The 14813-nt window shown below is 40.3% G+C and overlaps 1 protein-coding gene across 3 annotated transcripts in view; it reads left to right on the top strand.

Moving 5' to 3' along the window:
• pax7a (paired box 7a) overlaps window positions 1–14813 on the top strand; it is a 95160-nt gene that overhangs the window by 58527 nt on the left and 21820 nt on the right. For all 3 annotated transcript variants that reach the window (XM_058054785.1, XM_058054782.1, XM_058054783.1), the window contains exons 7-8: window positions 10905–11070; window positions 12305–12501. In XM_058054785.1, the coding sequence (XP_057910768.1) occupies window positions 10905–11070; window positions 12305–12501 (363 nt within the window). The remainder of the gene's footprint in view (window positions 1–10904; window positions 11071–12304; window positions 12502–14813) is intronic.

The raw sequence follows: 14813 nt of genomic DNA, 5'->3' as shown, positions 1-14813 counted from the left end.
ATAATTACATTGACGTTAAAGTAAAATGGTGGGTTCTAGCCAACTATAGGTGCTCCAGGGTTGCCATGGCAATAAAAGAGCAACTATTGTATTAGTTACAGGCTATTTTGTAGTCTAATTATTGTTTTATGTATGGCCTAATGTTCAGTAGCTGAAGTATGACGATTTGAAGAGATGCTTTTAGTGCTTTTAAAAAGGTTCCCATGCTAATCGGCCGCTCCTTCGTTGTAACTGTCTGCCTGCCTGGGTGCCATGCAGCTGTGTGTCAAAGCGAGGGAAAATATTTACAGTAGAGTTATAGCGGCAGCTGTTCTCCCAAAGTTTAGGAGGGGGGTGGAAGGTGAAAAAGAAAAAAAAAAGAGTAGAGAAAGAAGGCAACGCATTCCTGCTGGATTTCTCATTCCGGCCCCTTGGCCCAGGATCTCATCCCATCACTTTCAAGCTTGCCGCTGCTTGTAAAACCTTCAACATATCACACAGTGTTCCTCATCCTCTCCTGGGACCCCCGTGCCCTGACAACATTAATCAATCAGCCACCGGTTGGGGGGGGGGGGGGGGAGTCTGGGGCACCCCTCTCCTCTTACCGCAGTCATTCACACTCTGTCTGAACCCCTGGAAGTGCACAGCGCATGCTAAGTGTTCGTCACTTGCAATAACTGCTTGCACACATGTCTATGTCCATCTCGCCTCCTCACACAATTCTTATTTCATGAGACACTCTGTTGGTTTTTGTGTTTTAGATGTGATACTCACATATGGTACATGTGCAGGAAGCAGCTGCTCCAATAGAAATCATTCATCTGTAAACCCGTAGAAAAACAGTCAAATAGTCTTTAAGCAAGGACCTGTTGAAATACTTAGAATTCTATATTCCCAACATGGGAAATGTATTTCACTGGTGCGGAACCTCCAAACTTGAACACAGTTGGTTGTCAGAGGGTTAAACAATTTTGATAATAAATAATTGTATTGATATATTTAAAACTGTAGTAATGTTTTTGGTTATATTTGATCATAGGCAGGTTGACATGGAAATACAAAAAGAAGTAATAGCAGTATTACATAAGTTCTATCTATCTATCTATCTATCTATCTACCACACTGCTAATATATTTTTTTTACTATTAAAGTTATTATATAGTACTTACTTATAGTACTATTATAGTTACTATTTTCCCTTTTACTAATACTCTAATACTGAAACTAACTAACAAAGATTTTTGAGTGCACCCAAATATCTTGCAAAAATCCATTTCAGGGCTGCACGGCGGTGAGTGGACCCGAGTTCAATCCCACTCTCAGCCATCTCTGTGTGGAGTTTGCATGTTCTCCCCGTGCATGCGTGGGTTTTCTCCGGGTACTCCGGTTTCCTCCCACATTCCAAAAACATGCTAGGTTAATTGGTGACTCCAAATTGTCCATAGGTATGAATGTGAGTGTGAATGGTTGTTAGTCTATATGTGCCCTGTGATTGGCTGGCCACCAGTCCAGGGTGTACCCCGCCTCTCTCCCAAAGACAGCTGGGATAGGCTATAGTAGTGGTTCCAATAGTGGTTGCATGTTCCAATGGTACACTCTTTATTATTTATACGCCAACTTTTAACACTCATTCATTAATTTTCTATTGCTTATCTACCACAAAGGTCGCAGGTATGCTGGAGCCTATCCCAGCTGTCTTCAGGTGAGAGGCGGGGTCCACCCTGGACTGGTCGCCAGCCAATCACAGGGCACATATAGACAAACAACCATTCACACTCACATTCATACCTATGGACAATTTGGAGTCGCCAATTAACCTAGCATGTTTTTGGAATGTGGGAGGAAACCGGAGTACCCGGAGAAAACCCACGCATGCATGGGGAGAACATGCAAACTCCACACAGAGATGCCCGAGGGTGGGATTGAACCCTGGTCTCCTAGCTGTGAGGTCTGCGCGCTAACCCCTCGACCACCGTGCCACCTTCATTATAATTAATATCATATAATTGTATTTTTTGTATGTTTTTTCACAACTATTATCATTATTTTTAGTATTATTTGATCATGATCTATTCTTTACCTTCTATTTAATCTTTTTTTATATAAATAAGCCATCAAAGAAGATGTCTCCATGACTTGTTTATGGACAGGATGGTGTAAAAGACTGTGATTTCTGATAAAGGTTCAATTGATAACTCTCGGGGTGATAGCAAAAAAAAAAGGTAGGTTGATGCTTGAACACGTGAAAGATCTTATTGACTTTGGTGTACATAAAGTACAGTATGGTGGCCTTACAGGACCAAATACACTTACAGTTTCTATGAGTTGTAACATGGTCAGCAAAGTAGTAGAAGGTTATATGTGCCATGGTTACATCCTTGGTTGTGTTTTTGGATGGAATGTACACGTGTCTTCGTGAAACAAGCACCAGCTGGGCCTTTACATTTAGGTGCCCAAATGGCAGCAAAGAAAGAAGACCCTTTGGCCCGGAAAGCCCATCTTCTCCTGCACAGCTGCAATGATGCATCCTCCAGATGTCCTAGAGAGACCGATGGGCGCATTGGGTTAAGAATAAAACAATCATGGTGTAAATCACCCGTGTGTCGTCCACCACGGTGATGGTTAGGGGAGTAGAGGTGCAACTTGGGAGGCCCGAGCTGTCAATATGTGCTGATTCGCAAACCTCATAAACGGATGCACACTCCCTTGTGTCTGGCTGGACAGGCCTGCCATTTTAAAACACCCCCGCGCCCCCCCATCTCTCATCCATCTTTATCAGCTCTGCTGTCACTTTGAGAGCAGTTACCAGAGCTCCTTCAGCAGCGCCAGCCCACTACGGTTTTATTACCTCCACTGACAAATTGTGGGATATGATCCATGTCCTCAGTAGGAGGGTACAGAAGGTCCTTTCAGTCTACCTAGGAGTTCCATTCCTTCGACAGCATATAAGTCAAATTTTAGTATTGAAACTTATACTAAACTAGACCTAAGTCACTCACACTACACACAACACATATTATTAAAAGAAGGCCGCACGGTGGAAGAGTGGTTAACACGTAGGCCACACGGTGGAAGAGTGGTTAACACGTAGGCCACACAGTCAGGGGATCGGGAAGACCTGGGTCTTATGCTGGAGCCTATCCCAGCTGTCTTTGGGAGAAAGGCAGAGTACACCCTGGACTGGTCGCCAGCCAGCCTTGCTTGCAAACCACTCCTTTATTATTGTTTTGAGGGGGCTGCTTTAATTGCCCACTTTTGTGGCTGAATGTCCTTATAGTGGTGGCGCCACCTGTTGCTCTGGTATGCACATGACAACTTGCAAATGCGTTTTATTGTGTGATAAAACCTTTCAATAGTTTTTTTTTATAAATAAAATCTTGAGAGGGCTGCACGTTGGACGAGTGGTTAGCGCGCAGACCTCACAGCTAGGAGACCCAAGTTCAATCCCACCCTCTGCCATCTCTGTGTGGAGTTTGCATGTTCTCCCCGTGCATGTGTGGATTTTCTCCCCGGTACTCCGGTTTCCTCCCACATTCCAAAAACATGCTAGGTTAATTGGCGACTCCAAATTGTCCATAGGTATGAATGTGAGTGTGAATTGTTGTTTGTCTATATGTGCCCTGTGATTGGCTGGCCACCAGTCCAGGGTGTACCCGCCTCTCGCCTGAAGACAGCTGGGATAGGCTCCAGCACCCCCTTGTGAGGATAAGCGGTATAAAATAAATGAATGAATAAAACCTTTCATTAGGTTTTTTTGGGGGGAGGATACAATCTTGAGAACAAAATATAAATAACATATAAATAACATAGCTTGTCACATTGATAGCTTGCAAGCAGCCTCACATACAGTAAGATGAAGCAATTCTTGGTTTGGCTGGTGCGGCCAACCCAGCACGCCCCCTCCCTCTCCATCAGCTCACACTACTGTCAAAGAGATCATCTTTCATTAGCAATAAACATGGGGCATGTAGCTGTGATACTTAGTGCAATCTAATAGGTAGACACGTTGGCTTTTTACCAAGCGTGTAAATCAATTTGAGGATGGAGGAAAGTTTCTCCCCTTTTCTATGTGCTTACCAGTTAATATGTTGGGGGAGGGGGGGAGAAGGATAAATCGCCACTGTGTGTAAAAGTATTGGGACACTTGCTCATAACAGACAAGTTGGGGTGCAAATTTGCACATTTTTCTGTGCTATTACTTTGACAAAAGTGCAAAACATTTGGAATGATTAGCTGAATCGCAACAAAATTTGGTAGCGAGAGTGACAAGCACACGTGTGTGAAATTGGAACAAAACATGGCCGCTTTCAAGCATAACCTCTTTGCAGGAGCTTGGGCGGGACTTAGCAAGCCATTGTCCATAGGATGAAGAGTCTTGAACCAGTCATGATGTGCTATACATATCACTATATTGACACTTACTATGGTACCCATTATGTCATTGTATGCTCATATCACCTCGTACTTTTGTACGTGACAAAAATAAAAAATACATTTTTTTTAAATTTAACCATATTAAGAAAGCAGGAAGTGAACAAATGTAACAGTTACTGATTGTAAAAGCACCAGATGGAGGGGTAGGATTTAATAAGCTTTGCTTCTTCCTACTCCTTTTGGACCTGTGGAACTGTGAACTGATTATGTGATGCATTCAATTGTAATCTGATGCATGTTCAAATGAAATAAAACCATTACCATTACCATTGTCCATAGGTCATTGACCATTTATTAAACCCCATAAGTTAGATTGACTTGAAATTTCTCACATGTATAAAACACCCAATGTAACTTTAGAGTGAGTAGTCGAATCACCACAAGTTATTGTTCTTTTTGTTGTTTGATTATAAACCTCTTAGGCTACTTATGTTATTTGCATCCTCGTATTCCAATGCATGTTGAGCACAGTGCCACTAATGTCTTTGAATGATGAGTTGCTAGCTCACAATCTCTGAACTTGGACACGTAGAATCATTTTAAATATTGACTTAAAAGCAATTGAGTAACTCGGGATTTATTTAATTCAATAAGTCTCAATCTTTCTGCTTCATTTCCAGCTCAGACTCCTACTGCACATTCATAATAGCAAACATAAACCAAGAGGGGATATATAACAAAGTGGCGATTGTTTTACTATCAATCGCCCACCAGCGGCAAAAAAGCGAGGAAAAAAAAAAAAAACAATGGAGTCGACTGGCGGCAAGCGAAACCCAACAGGCAAAAACTGTATTCCCGCCAGTGTGGGGTTTATATTTCATAAAGGCACAAATAGGATTTATGTAGATTGTGGTGGGGAGAAATGGTTGCCAGTGCGTCAGTGTGAATGTTCTAACACTTTCTTATTATTAGAATTTAAATGACTTTTGGTACAGTGCTTCTGTACTGCTGATACTTATCAAGTTAATCCGCACTCTCCTCTCATATTCACACTCCTAGCTACTTTAATTAGCATAGTGCCAGCAGTCTGCAAGGCAGGAAGGCAGGCAGGGCGGGAAGATGACGGGGAGGGGGCGGCGGGATGAGGAAGGGAAGGGGTGGTGGTGGGGGGGGGGGGGGGGTGTTATTGCATGGTAGGAGGGAGAAGAGTGTTTGTATGTTGATGCTGCTTGCATCACCCTCAGCGCGTTCGGGCGGATATGAAGTCAGCGGTGCATTTTGTTTTGTCATTATCGCTCATGTCGCTTGCTATTCATCTGCAGCAACATGTTGCAAATTGGCTCCTGAAAGGCGTCACACATCTACTGTCTACTTCTCTTTTGACAGCAGCCTGCATGGAGGATTGGCTTGAAAGAGGGGGGGGGACTCTAAAATTCCTTGTGATCCCATTGAATGGTTGCTTTAACCTCAGAGCCGAGATGATATCAAATACAACACGATGGCGCAGGAATCGATGCATTTGGCTGAAGGTGAATGAGGGGGATTTAAAGGCAAAGAGGCGATGCCAACATACAAACTTGAACCCACACAAGCCTCTGAGAACTGAGAACACAATCTTTTCCTTTCAGATCAATTATGATTGCAAAAACCTGCGTCAAACTGTCATCATAGTTAACTTTAAATTTACAGTCATTCGTTCATTCATTTTGTATTGCTTATCCTTACAAGGGTCGCAGGGGATGCTGGAGCCTATCCCATCTGTATTCGGGCGAGAGGCTGGGTACACCCTGGACTGGTCGCCAGCCAATCACAGGGCACATATAGACAAACAACCATTCACACTCACATTCTTACCTATTGGTAATTTGGAGTCGCCAATTAACCTAGCATGTTTTTGGAATGTGGGAGGAAACCGAGAACAAACTCCACACAGATGGCCGAGGGTGGATTCGAACTCGGGTCTCCTCGCTCGCTCGTCCGCCGTGCAGCCTTAAAGTCATACAGTTTTAGGTCATACATTGAGAGACCAGGGAGCATTATCTCCCAGAAACCGTCTTTTTATTTATTGTGCTTATTTCCATATTGTACTGAGCAGCCAGGACAGACATGCAAGTACCACTTCGACAGTCCTCAATAAATTCAATTTCTGGTTCATCACAACCTTTGCAATATTGAACTGAGTAGCCATACCAGACACGGAAGTACCACATTCTTATGTCACAGTACCTTAAATATATGTGGTTCCATGGCTGTCATACTTATCACTCATGACGCACATTCCATTTTACTTTGACTTTTTACCAATGGTGGCTTTAGCCATATTGTACTGAGCAGCCAGGACAGAGACCCAAGAGCAATCAATCAATCAAAATATCCAAAAAACAAATAACGAACAAGAACCGGGATATAACTTTGCCACTTTTGGACAGATTTAGTAGAGATACTCAATTGTTTTAGGCTACCATTAAATTTACACAAGTACACGCAATCTATACTGCAAAACCGCTGCTCAAGCTCTGCAACCATTCTGTCCAGTGGACAGTGATCAGTTATATAATAATATTATTAATTAGCCTATTATTATGACTATCATCATTCTTTTTGTTCTGATTATTGCTACTATTAGTAGGCTAGTATTAGCCTGCTTATTGGCTTGCTTATTGCTTTTGCCCTATTATATGAAATTTGTCAGATTTTTTTTTTTAAACAAAAAAAAACCAATCAAAATAGCAAATTATTTAGGGGGGCTTAAGAACATTTTATTTTAGGGCTGAAGCCCCCCTAAAATAGGCCTAATGAAGCCACTAGTGTACTTTGAGGCAGAATTTGGGACCAAAAAACAACAAACATCTTAAACATGCAGAAATCCTTTGTACACTTTCAAATCAAATCGAATTGTTGTGTTATAAAAATATGGAGTTTTTTTCTGTTAATCTTTGCCAACACTGGTTCTTTTCTGCAGTGATGTCACACAAAAGCCAAAGAAAAAGCATTCAGTTATAGTCAAATTTTGCCCAATTTCATTTTTATCATTAGCATAGTCATCTTTAGAACTTTACATCAACTTTCCATCCACCTTACATCATCTACATACACTGTCATTATTATTATTGTTACATATGTGTGTGGATTGAATATGATCCACAGCAACCTTCACCTTTTGGTCCCCTCACTGCCGTCCCACATTTTGTGGTTCCTGCAGCAGAGTTAAGCTGGAAGCTCTCCTCTTCCTCCAAGCTGAGGTGCATCCTTGTCCAGACCCTCCAGATACAGAAACCTCTTAGTAGCTGAGAAGGAGCGACACGTGTAGGTAGATATGGCGAGGACGCCGAGGAGCGCCCAATGCTCTCTGTGCGCTGCAGAGAATTAAACCGGATTGGGGAGAGCAGAGAATTGTGGTCCAAGGTGACTTTGTGATCAGGTTCCAGAGCACAGCCTCAAATCCTCAGGCTTCAGGCTGCTCAGTGGCAAGAGTGTGGTTTTGTGGTGTTAAAGAGCCTTCATCTGTGACACACGCTTCTCTTTTGTCCCTTTTGTTTTGTGTGGAGGAGACATATTTGGTCACTTCAGAAGTGAACCTCCATTGTGTGATGTTCCGACAGTAAAACAACAGGAAATGGGAATAATGATGATTATTAGGAAATAAAAAGGTGTCACTTCACCGTAACAACATTTCATAAATGTTAATAGTGAGGTTGAGATACTGTTATTACTGTTAAATACAATTTAGACACAGGCTCTCTAATCATTGTTGTTAAAACTCCAATTTTTTAGTTAGAATGAGCTGCTCTCAGGAAGCTAAACAGGAAGTTGTCCTCCTCAACTATACATGTCATTTTATACATTTTAGAAAAACAACTCAAAAGTGGTACAATAATAATAATGACAAAAAACATTTGAATGCAGTAGTTTTACATTAAAAAAATAATTATTAATTATAAATATTTCTAACAAAATTATTTTCATATAGTGTCCTATATACAGTATATATGTTATACGTATGTTATAACCATCCATCCATTGTCCATGCTGTTTATCCTCACGAGGGTCACGGAGGGTGCTGGAGCCTATCCCAGCTCTCTTTGGGGGAGAGGCGGTATACACCCTGGACTGGTCGCCAGCCAATCACAGGGCACATATAGTCAAACAACCATTCACACTCACATTCATACCTATGGACAATTTGGAGTCACCAATTAACCTAGCATGTTTTTGGAATGTGGGAGGAAACCGGAGTACCCGGAGAAAACCCACGCATGCATGGGAAGAATGTGTGTTATAACCACTTACACAAAATGTTATAACACAATAATAACAACAAATACATAAAACAATATATTTTTATTTTTTCATTATAAGTTATATTCACATTAAAATTTATTTTGTTCATTTCCGAAACTGGTATTTTATTTATTTTTTCTTCTATTTTCTTGAGTGATGAATGTATGCATGTCTAGGTAAAAAAGGTAAAAGTGGAATTTGGTCCATAAAGAGTATCAAATTTTACTGTATTTATTTATTTTTGTACAAAAAGAAGAAGAAAAAGAACAAAACAAAATAAGGTGAGATGAAAAAAACAGAAAAAAAATTATAGTTATAACCAGGGGTGCCATAAAGTGGGAAAAAGTTAGGACAATTCCAAGGCAATAAATAGTGTATATAATATGTACAGTATAGTAGTAATAGTAGTAGTAACTTAGTGTCCTGATCAGTGTGATTATTGTTGATGATGGAAGAATGTGTGAAAGTGAGTCACTGCAGGGTCGCCATTGCAAAAAGAACAACAGTCAAATGTTTTTGGAAGCGTTTTGTGGCTCCCATGATGGAACACCTCCTAGGATGACAAAGAGGGGGAAGGAAGTTTAACGTGAACATAAAAGAGGGTTGGGGTGAGAGGATGAGGTCGGAGGTGAAGTGGCAGCGCCGAATGGGGTGATGGGGAGTGTGTGGAAGTCCTCCTCCTCCTCCTCCTCCTCTTCTTCTGAGTTACGCAGCTGTTTGTCTAGCCTCAGTAGGAGCTTCTAGTGGGGCGCTTGGGAGCACGCTCCACTACATCCCAATGGATGGAGCCTCCCTACAGCCACACATCACTTGTTGCTAGCAGGATGGAGATGATTTCTTCTTGCAGTATTGCTAGGTTGTGTCCTAGAAACTTCCTTTCTTCTGCTACACATTCCAATAAAAATCCCATGTACGGTCCTTTAAAAGTTTTATATACGTATATGCTTGTGTGTACAAAAAGCGCCCCCCTTCCTCCTCCTTCAGCAAGTATGTTGCTGTGTAAGTCCCCTTGAAAGTGTCCCCTCTTTAAGGCCTGTTTAAAAAGGGACGCCCCCTCTTTGTGTCCACTGTTCTGGTTGGCGTATGGAGGGGCCTTTGTCCCCCTCTTTCATGTGTGCTCACAATAGCCCGGGCCGTTTGAAACACAACAGTAGATGAACTGCGCTGACAGTGTATTAAAGTCTGATGAATTGCCTGTGCGAGGCATAGATCAATGTCCTTCAGCCCCCACCGAGCGCGCCACAGAGGCCGCAGCCTTGTCTCGGGCTAAATGGAACAGGTTGCTGCCTCCTTTCACAAGCTCTGATTAGATTCATGTTTTGTTGAAGCAGAAGAAGAAGCCTTTTTAAAATGTGTAAATCTTTTTGCCTGTTTCTAAAGAAAGTCTGATTTTTTTTTTGTGCCTTTTTTTATTCAGGGAATTGACATTGTGTGTGCTGCTCATTTTGGGACTGACTCTGTCTAGACTGGAGTTCTTGCCTTCTAAATACTTGATTTGGAAAAAAAAAACATTATTTATTTAAATTATAAATAGTACCGAACAGCAAAGTCACACTCTACATAGAACATATGAATAATATATCATATCAATGACAGATTCAATACAAGAAAAAAACACTAAAATAATTACTAACAATTACATTTAGTATACTGAAAGGGACGTTGCAAAGAATGGAGAGACAGGTCTATTGGAAGGACCACTGCACTGCTTAGGTAGCTATCACTGTCCATTCCGGAGCAGATCCTTTCACATGTTCAAGGATACCATCTCCTTTTCTTTGATGCATTGCAATCAGAAGAGTCTATGTCATGCTTGGGAGACATCAAGGAGGTTAAGTAAAAAAAAAAAAATTGATGTTGACGCACATTGATTGGTAATCACTCACGTAGAAACTCCCTGACTTTTAGCTGTCGCGGTCTCCTGAAAGAGCTTTGACCAGCCTTTTTGCAGTTGGTCTTTTTCAAGCAGGTTGGCTCAAAGCACTGCAGTGACATTTTGTGCCCTTAAATTCCAAACTGAAAAGGGTACATAAGCCTTATAGTACATTTGCCTCATCTCTCCTGCTTAATGAGGGTCCTTGAAGGCACCATTTGTAATAACTAACTAAGCAATCTTATATAAAAGTATAAGTAAGTAGGGTTTCAGGTCAGTAAGCTTGTGTTTTGCCTACACCGTGGTCCAGGGCTGCATGAGTGCTGTCAGTACTGTGGAGCTGTGGTTTATTGATAGAAAGAGGATTTAAAATCTCTTCCCTCAATATCTCCTGCAGGTGTGGTTCAGCAACAGAAGGGCCAGGTGGCGTAAACAAGCCGGAGCCAATCAGCTGGCCGCCTTCAACCACCTGCTTCCTGGGGGGTTCCCACCTACAGGGATGCCCACTTTACCCACATACCAGCTCCCGGAGGCTAGCTACCCTAGCACCACGCTATCACAAGGTGAGTACGCGGTCATGGTGTATTTTTGCAAAAGTTCCAAAAAAAGGAAGAGCCCTCCTGGCATAAAGAGGATCTTTGACTAGCGTTTTTTGAAGTAGGTCATTAAAAACAGCAGCATGTTCCTGTCATCAAAAGACTCTTTGACTGTTTTTATAAAGGTATTTAAAAACAACAGCAGTCATATTATACACAGGATCTTGGACTAGCTTTTTTGCAGTAGATCCTTAAAAGCAGCAGAGGACCCTGTCATATGAGGATCTTTGACTAGCGTTTTTGAAGTAGGTATTTAAAAACAACAGCACTCATGTTATACACAGGATCTTGGACTTGCTTTTTGGCAGTAAATCCTTACAAAGTAGGTATTTATGGTAATGGTAATGGTTTAATTTTTATTTTGAACATGCACCAGGTTACAATTGAGTGCATCACATAATCAATTCACAACAAAAAAACAACAGCACTCATGTTATACACAGGATCTTGGACTTGCTTTTTGGCAGTAGATCCTTAAAAGCAGCAGAGGGCCCTGTCATATGAAGGATCTTTGACTCGCATTTTTGAAGTAGGTATTTAAAAACAACAACACTCATGTTATACACAGGATCTTGGACTTGCTTTTTGGCAGTAGATCCTTAAAAGCAGCAGAGGGCTCCTGTCATATGAAGGATCTTTGACTTGCGTTTTTGAAGTAGGTATTTAAAAACAACAGCACTCATGTTATACACAGGATCTTGGACTGGCTTTTTGGCAGTAGATCCTTAAGCGCAGGAGAGGGCTCCTGTCATATGAAAGATCTTTGACTAGCATTTTAAAAAATGTACAAAGTGCTCCTGTCCAAACAAGGATCTTTGACTTTGGTCTGCATAGTGCTCCTGTTTCATTGAGGATCTTTGACGAGCATCGCAGATTTTTTTTTTTTTTAATACAACGTAGTTGAATAGCTTTGGAGGAACATAAACAGATGTTCTTCACAGGTAGTCCTAATTATGCATATTATATCTGTCCACTAATCTGCTGTTTATGAGTTTTTATGAAATATTTCATTTAAAATGTGTACTGTGTGGAACTGTGCTCCTCATACATTAAGGAACCCCACTGGAGGCAAGAAGAAACTCCTCTGGCCTACTCTCCATACATAATATGATATACTTTAATGTTGTCAATGGACATGTGGAGATATCCTACTGATGATCGTAGCTTACACAGTACCTGTGCATGTTTCCCCCCCTGTCAGAGGGCAGCAGTACCTTGCACAGACCACAGCCCCTGCCCCCGTCCTCCATGCACCAGGGAGGTCTGAGCGCCGACAGCAGCTCGGCGTACGGCCTATCGTCCAACCGCCACAGCTTCTCCAGTTACTCAGACTCCTTCATGAGCCCCTCAGCGTCCAGCAACCACATGAACGCGGTCGGCAACGGGCTCTCTCCCCAGGTAGGACACAACTCTAAAACTTCATTCCTGACGTTTCCCCATCCTCCTCCTCTTCCTGCTCATCTCACTTGTCGGAATATGTAATTGTGGCTGCAATTAAAATGTTCATTGCTATAACTACCAGTGTCAAGCTTTTATGCCAGCCTTCCAAAAGCCCTGGATTTATTTTAGCAACTCCAAATTGCTACATTGCTAAAACAATTGGATTAACATCAACAAATTAAAATTTATCTTGATAGTCCACAGCGCTTTTTACTTTCCTGGGACGTCTAAATCCTGCACGGCGTTGCCAGAACACACGGAGATGAAATAATTAGCTAAAGCTTTAAAATGTAGACCCATAATCTTCTTGCTGTAATTGTCTGCAGACGTAAGACTCCAGTCTTTTTTTTTTTTTTACCCTTTTTTCCAGCCTCTCTCTGCATTGTTTTTGTTCATTTTCATTTTCTCATCTATTTTAACTTATTCCTTTATCTTTAAGCTCTTTATTTATTTAAATGTATTTTATTTATTTGTATATTGTTTACTTGCAACTTCTGAATTTTTATTTTTTTTCTTTCTCTTCATCATTTCTCATTATTTTAATTTGTTTTGCTCCTGTATTTGTATGCATTAAATTATTATGGATTTATTTAATTTAATTTATATATATTTATTTATTTATATATATTTATTTTAATTTATATAACACATTTATTTCTTATTTTCATTTTCAACATTTTTTTCTTCATATACATCTTGCTTCTGCATTATTTTCAATTATTCCACTTGTGAATTTTTTAATTATTCATTTATTGCATTGATTAAGTTAAAAAAAATTACTTACTTCTTTTCTATTTTAATTTCTTTGTTTAATTAATTTTACACCTGTATTTTTTCAAATGTATTAATTCATCTTTAATTTCTCTATTTTTTATATTATTATATTATATATAATAATATATATATATATTGGAATATATACTATTATTATTATATTTAGTATCTGTTATACATTTTTTTATTTTAGCTCCCTTTTTCCCCTTTTCTTTCATTATTGTAAATGTTACCTATTACCTATTATCTATTGTTACACATTCTTTAATATTTTCTCTTCCTCTTAGAAAATGCTAACATTTAAACACAGGAAGTGATTTTTTTTTCTTTTTGACCTATTGGCTTCCTTGCCTTCTAATGCAGGGTGCTCTATGTGTGCTACTTTTCATGCTAACCTCCTTGGACACCTTAGTTAATGAGCGTTTGAATGTGGCTCCACGCTGGAGGTTGAGCTTTAAGCGGCACAGAATGCAAAACCATTTGTAAATGATGCAAATCGTGTGTACGCAGCGAATTATACACAATTACCCATCAATACTGGCCAGCCTTGCCCACCCCTCACCGACAAGATGCGGTTAACAAGCAGAAAATAAGATTGAAATGGTGTGTAAAGAGTTGAAAATGAATTTCAATGCCGCATTTGTCCACAATTACCCCAGTCGTTCGTGTGTGTTTTATTTGAGTCGCCTTTAAAATATTTCTGAAAGCAGATTGGAAACTGAGTATTACCCTGTTTTTTTTTAAAAGAAAGAATTAAGGATTTTGTGACAAAAAGGAGATTTTCTCTCCTGCTGGAGTGACGGAGTGAGGATAACACGGAGGCTCACAGTGTGTTGGATTGTTAATGGAGGCGCAGGGGGCTTTAGCTGCTAATGCTCCCGCTGAAAAACCTGTAGACAAACACCAAGTTCATCATTTATCAACATATATATTTCATTAATGCCTCATTCATGCCAGCATGGGGTCCCCTTCTTTTTTTTTTAGCAGGGGTTCTAGAACGTGTTAGGATATTAAACATGTCCTTGTAAAGTGAGGATGAAAGGACAGAAGCTAGGATGCATTTATTCATGCATCCATTCTTTTTCTATGCTGATTATCCTCACGAGGGTCACCGGGGTTGCTGGAGCCTATCCCAGCTGACTTTGGGCGAGAAGCGTAGACTATCACAGAGCACATATAATGCATATAATGTCTTTTCCCTTCATCAAGGAGCTGTTAGTTATTTATTATTATAAAATGTATTTATGTTCATTTTAACTAGATTGAAATTGAATGTATCAAGTTACTCAATTCAAACCTGTTTAAAAAAATTATTTTTTAGTTATTTACTTTCACCATTCAGCTCAATGCACTCAACACATTCCAAGACCTCTGTAACTGTAGGTGTTTAGCCAAACTCATATGAAATTTGGTACGCAGGGGATTACAAACACATGTGTGTAAAATTTGCGCAACAATGGTTGATAAACATGGCTGCCATCAAGCAAAACGGGTGA

The sequence above is a fragment of the Doryrhamphus excisus genome, chromosome 18, assembly GCF_030265055.1.
Source record: "Doryrhamphus excisus isolate RoL2022-K1 chromosome 18, RoL_Dexc_1.0, whole genome shotgun sequence".
NCBI lineage: Eukaryota > Metazoa > Chordata > Actinopteri > Syngnathiformes > Syngnathidae > Doryrhamphus > Doryrhamphus excisus.
The sequence above is the reverse complement of the archived record's forward strand: the minus strand, read 5'-3'. Positions and strand labels throughout refer to the sequence as shown.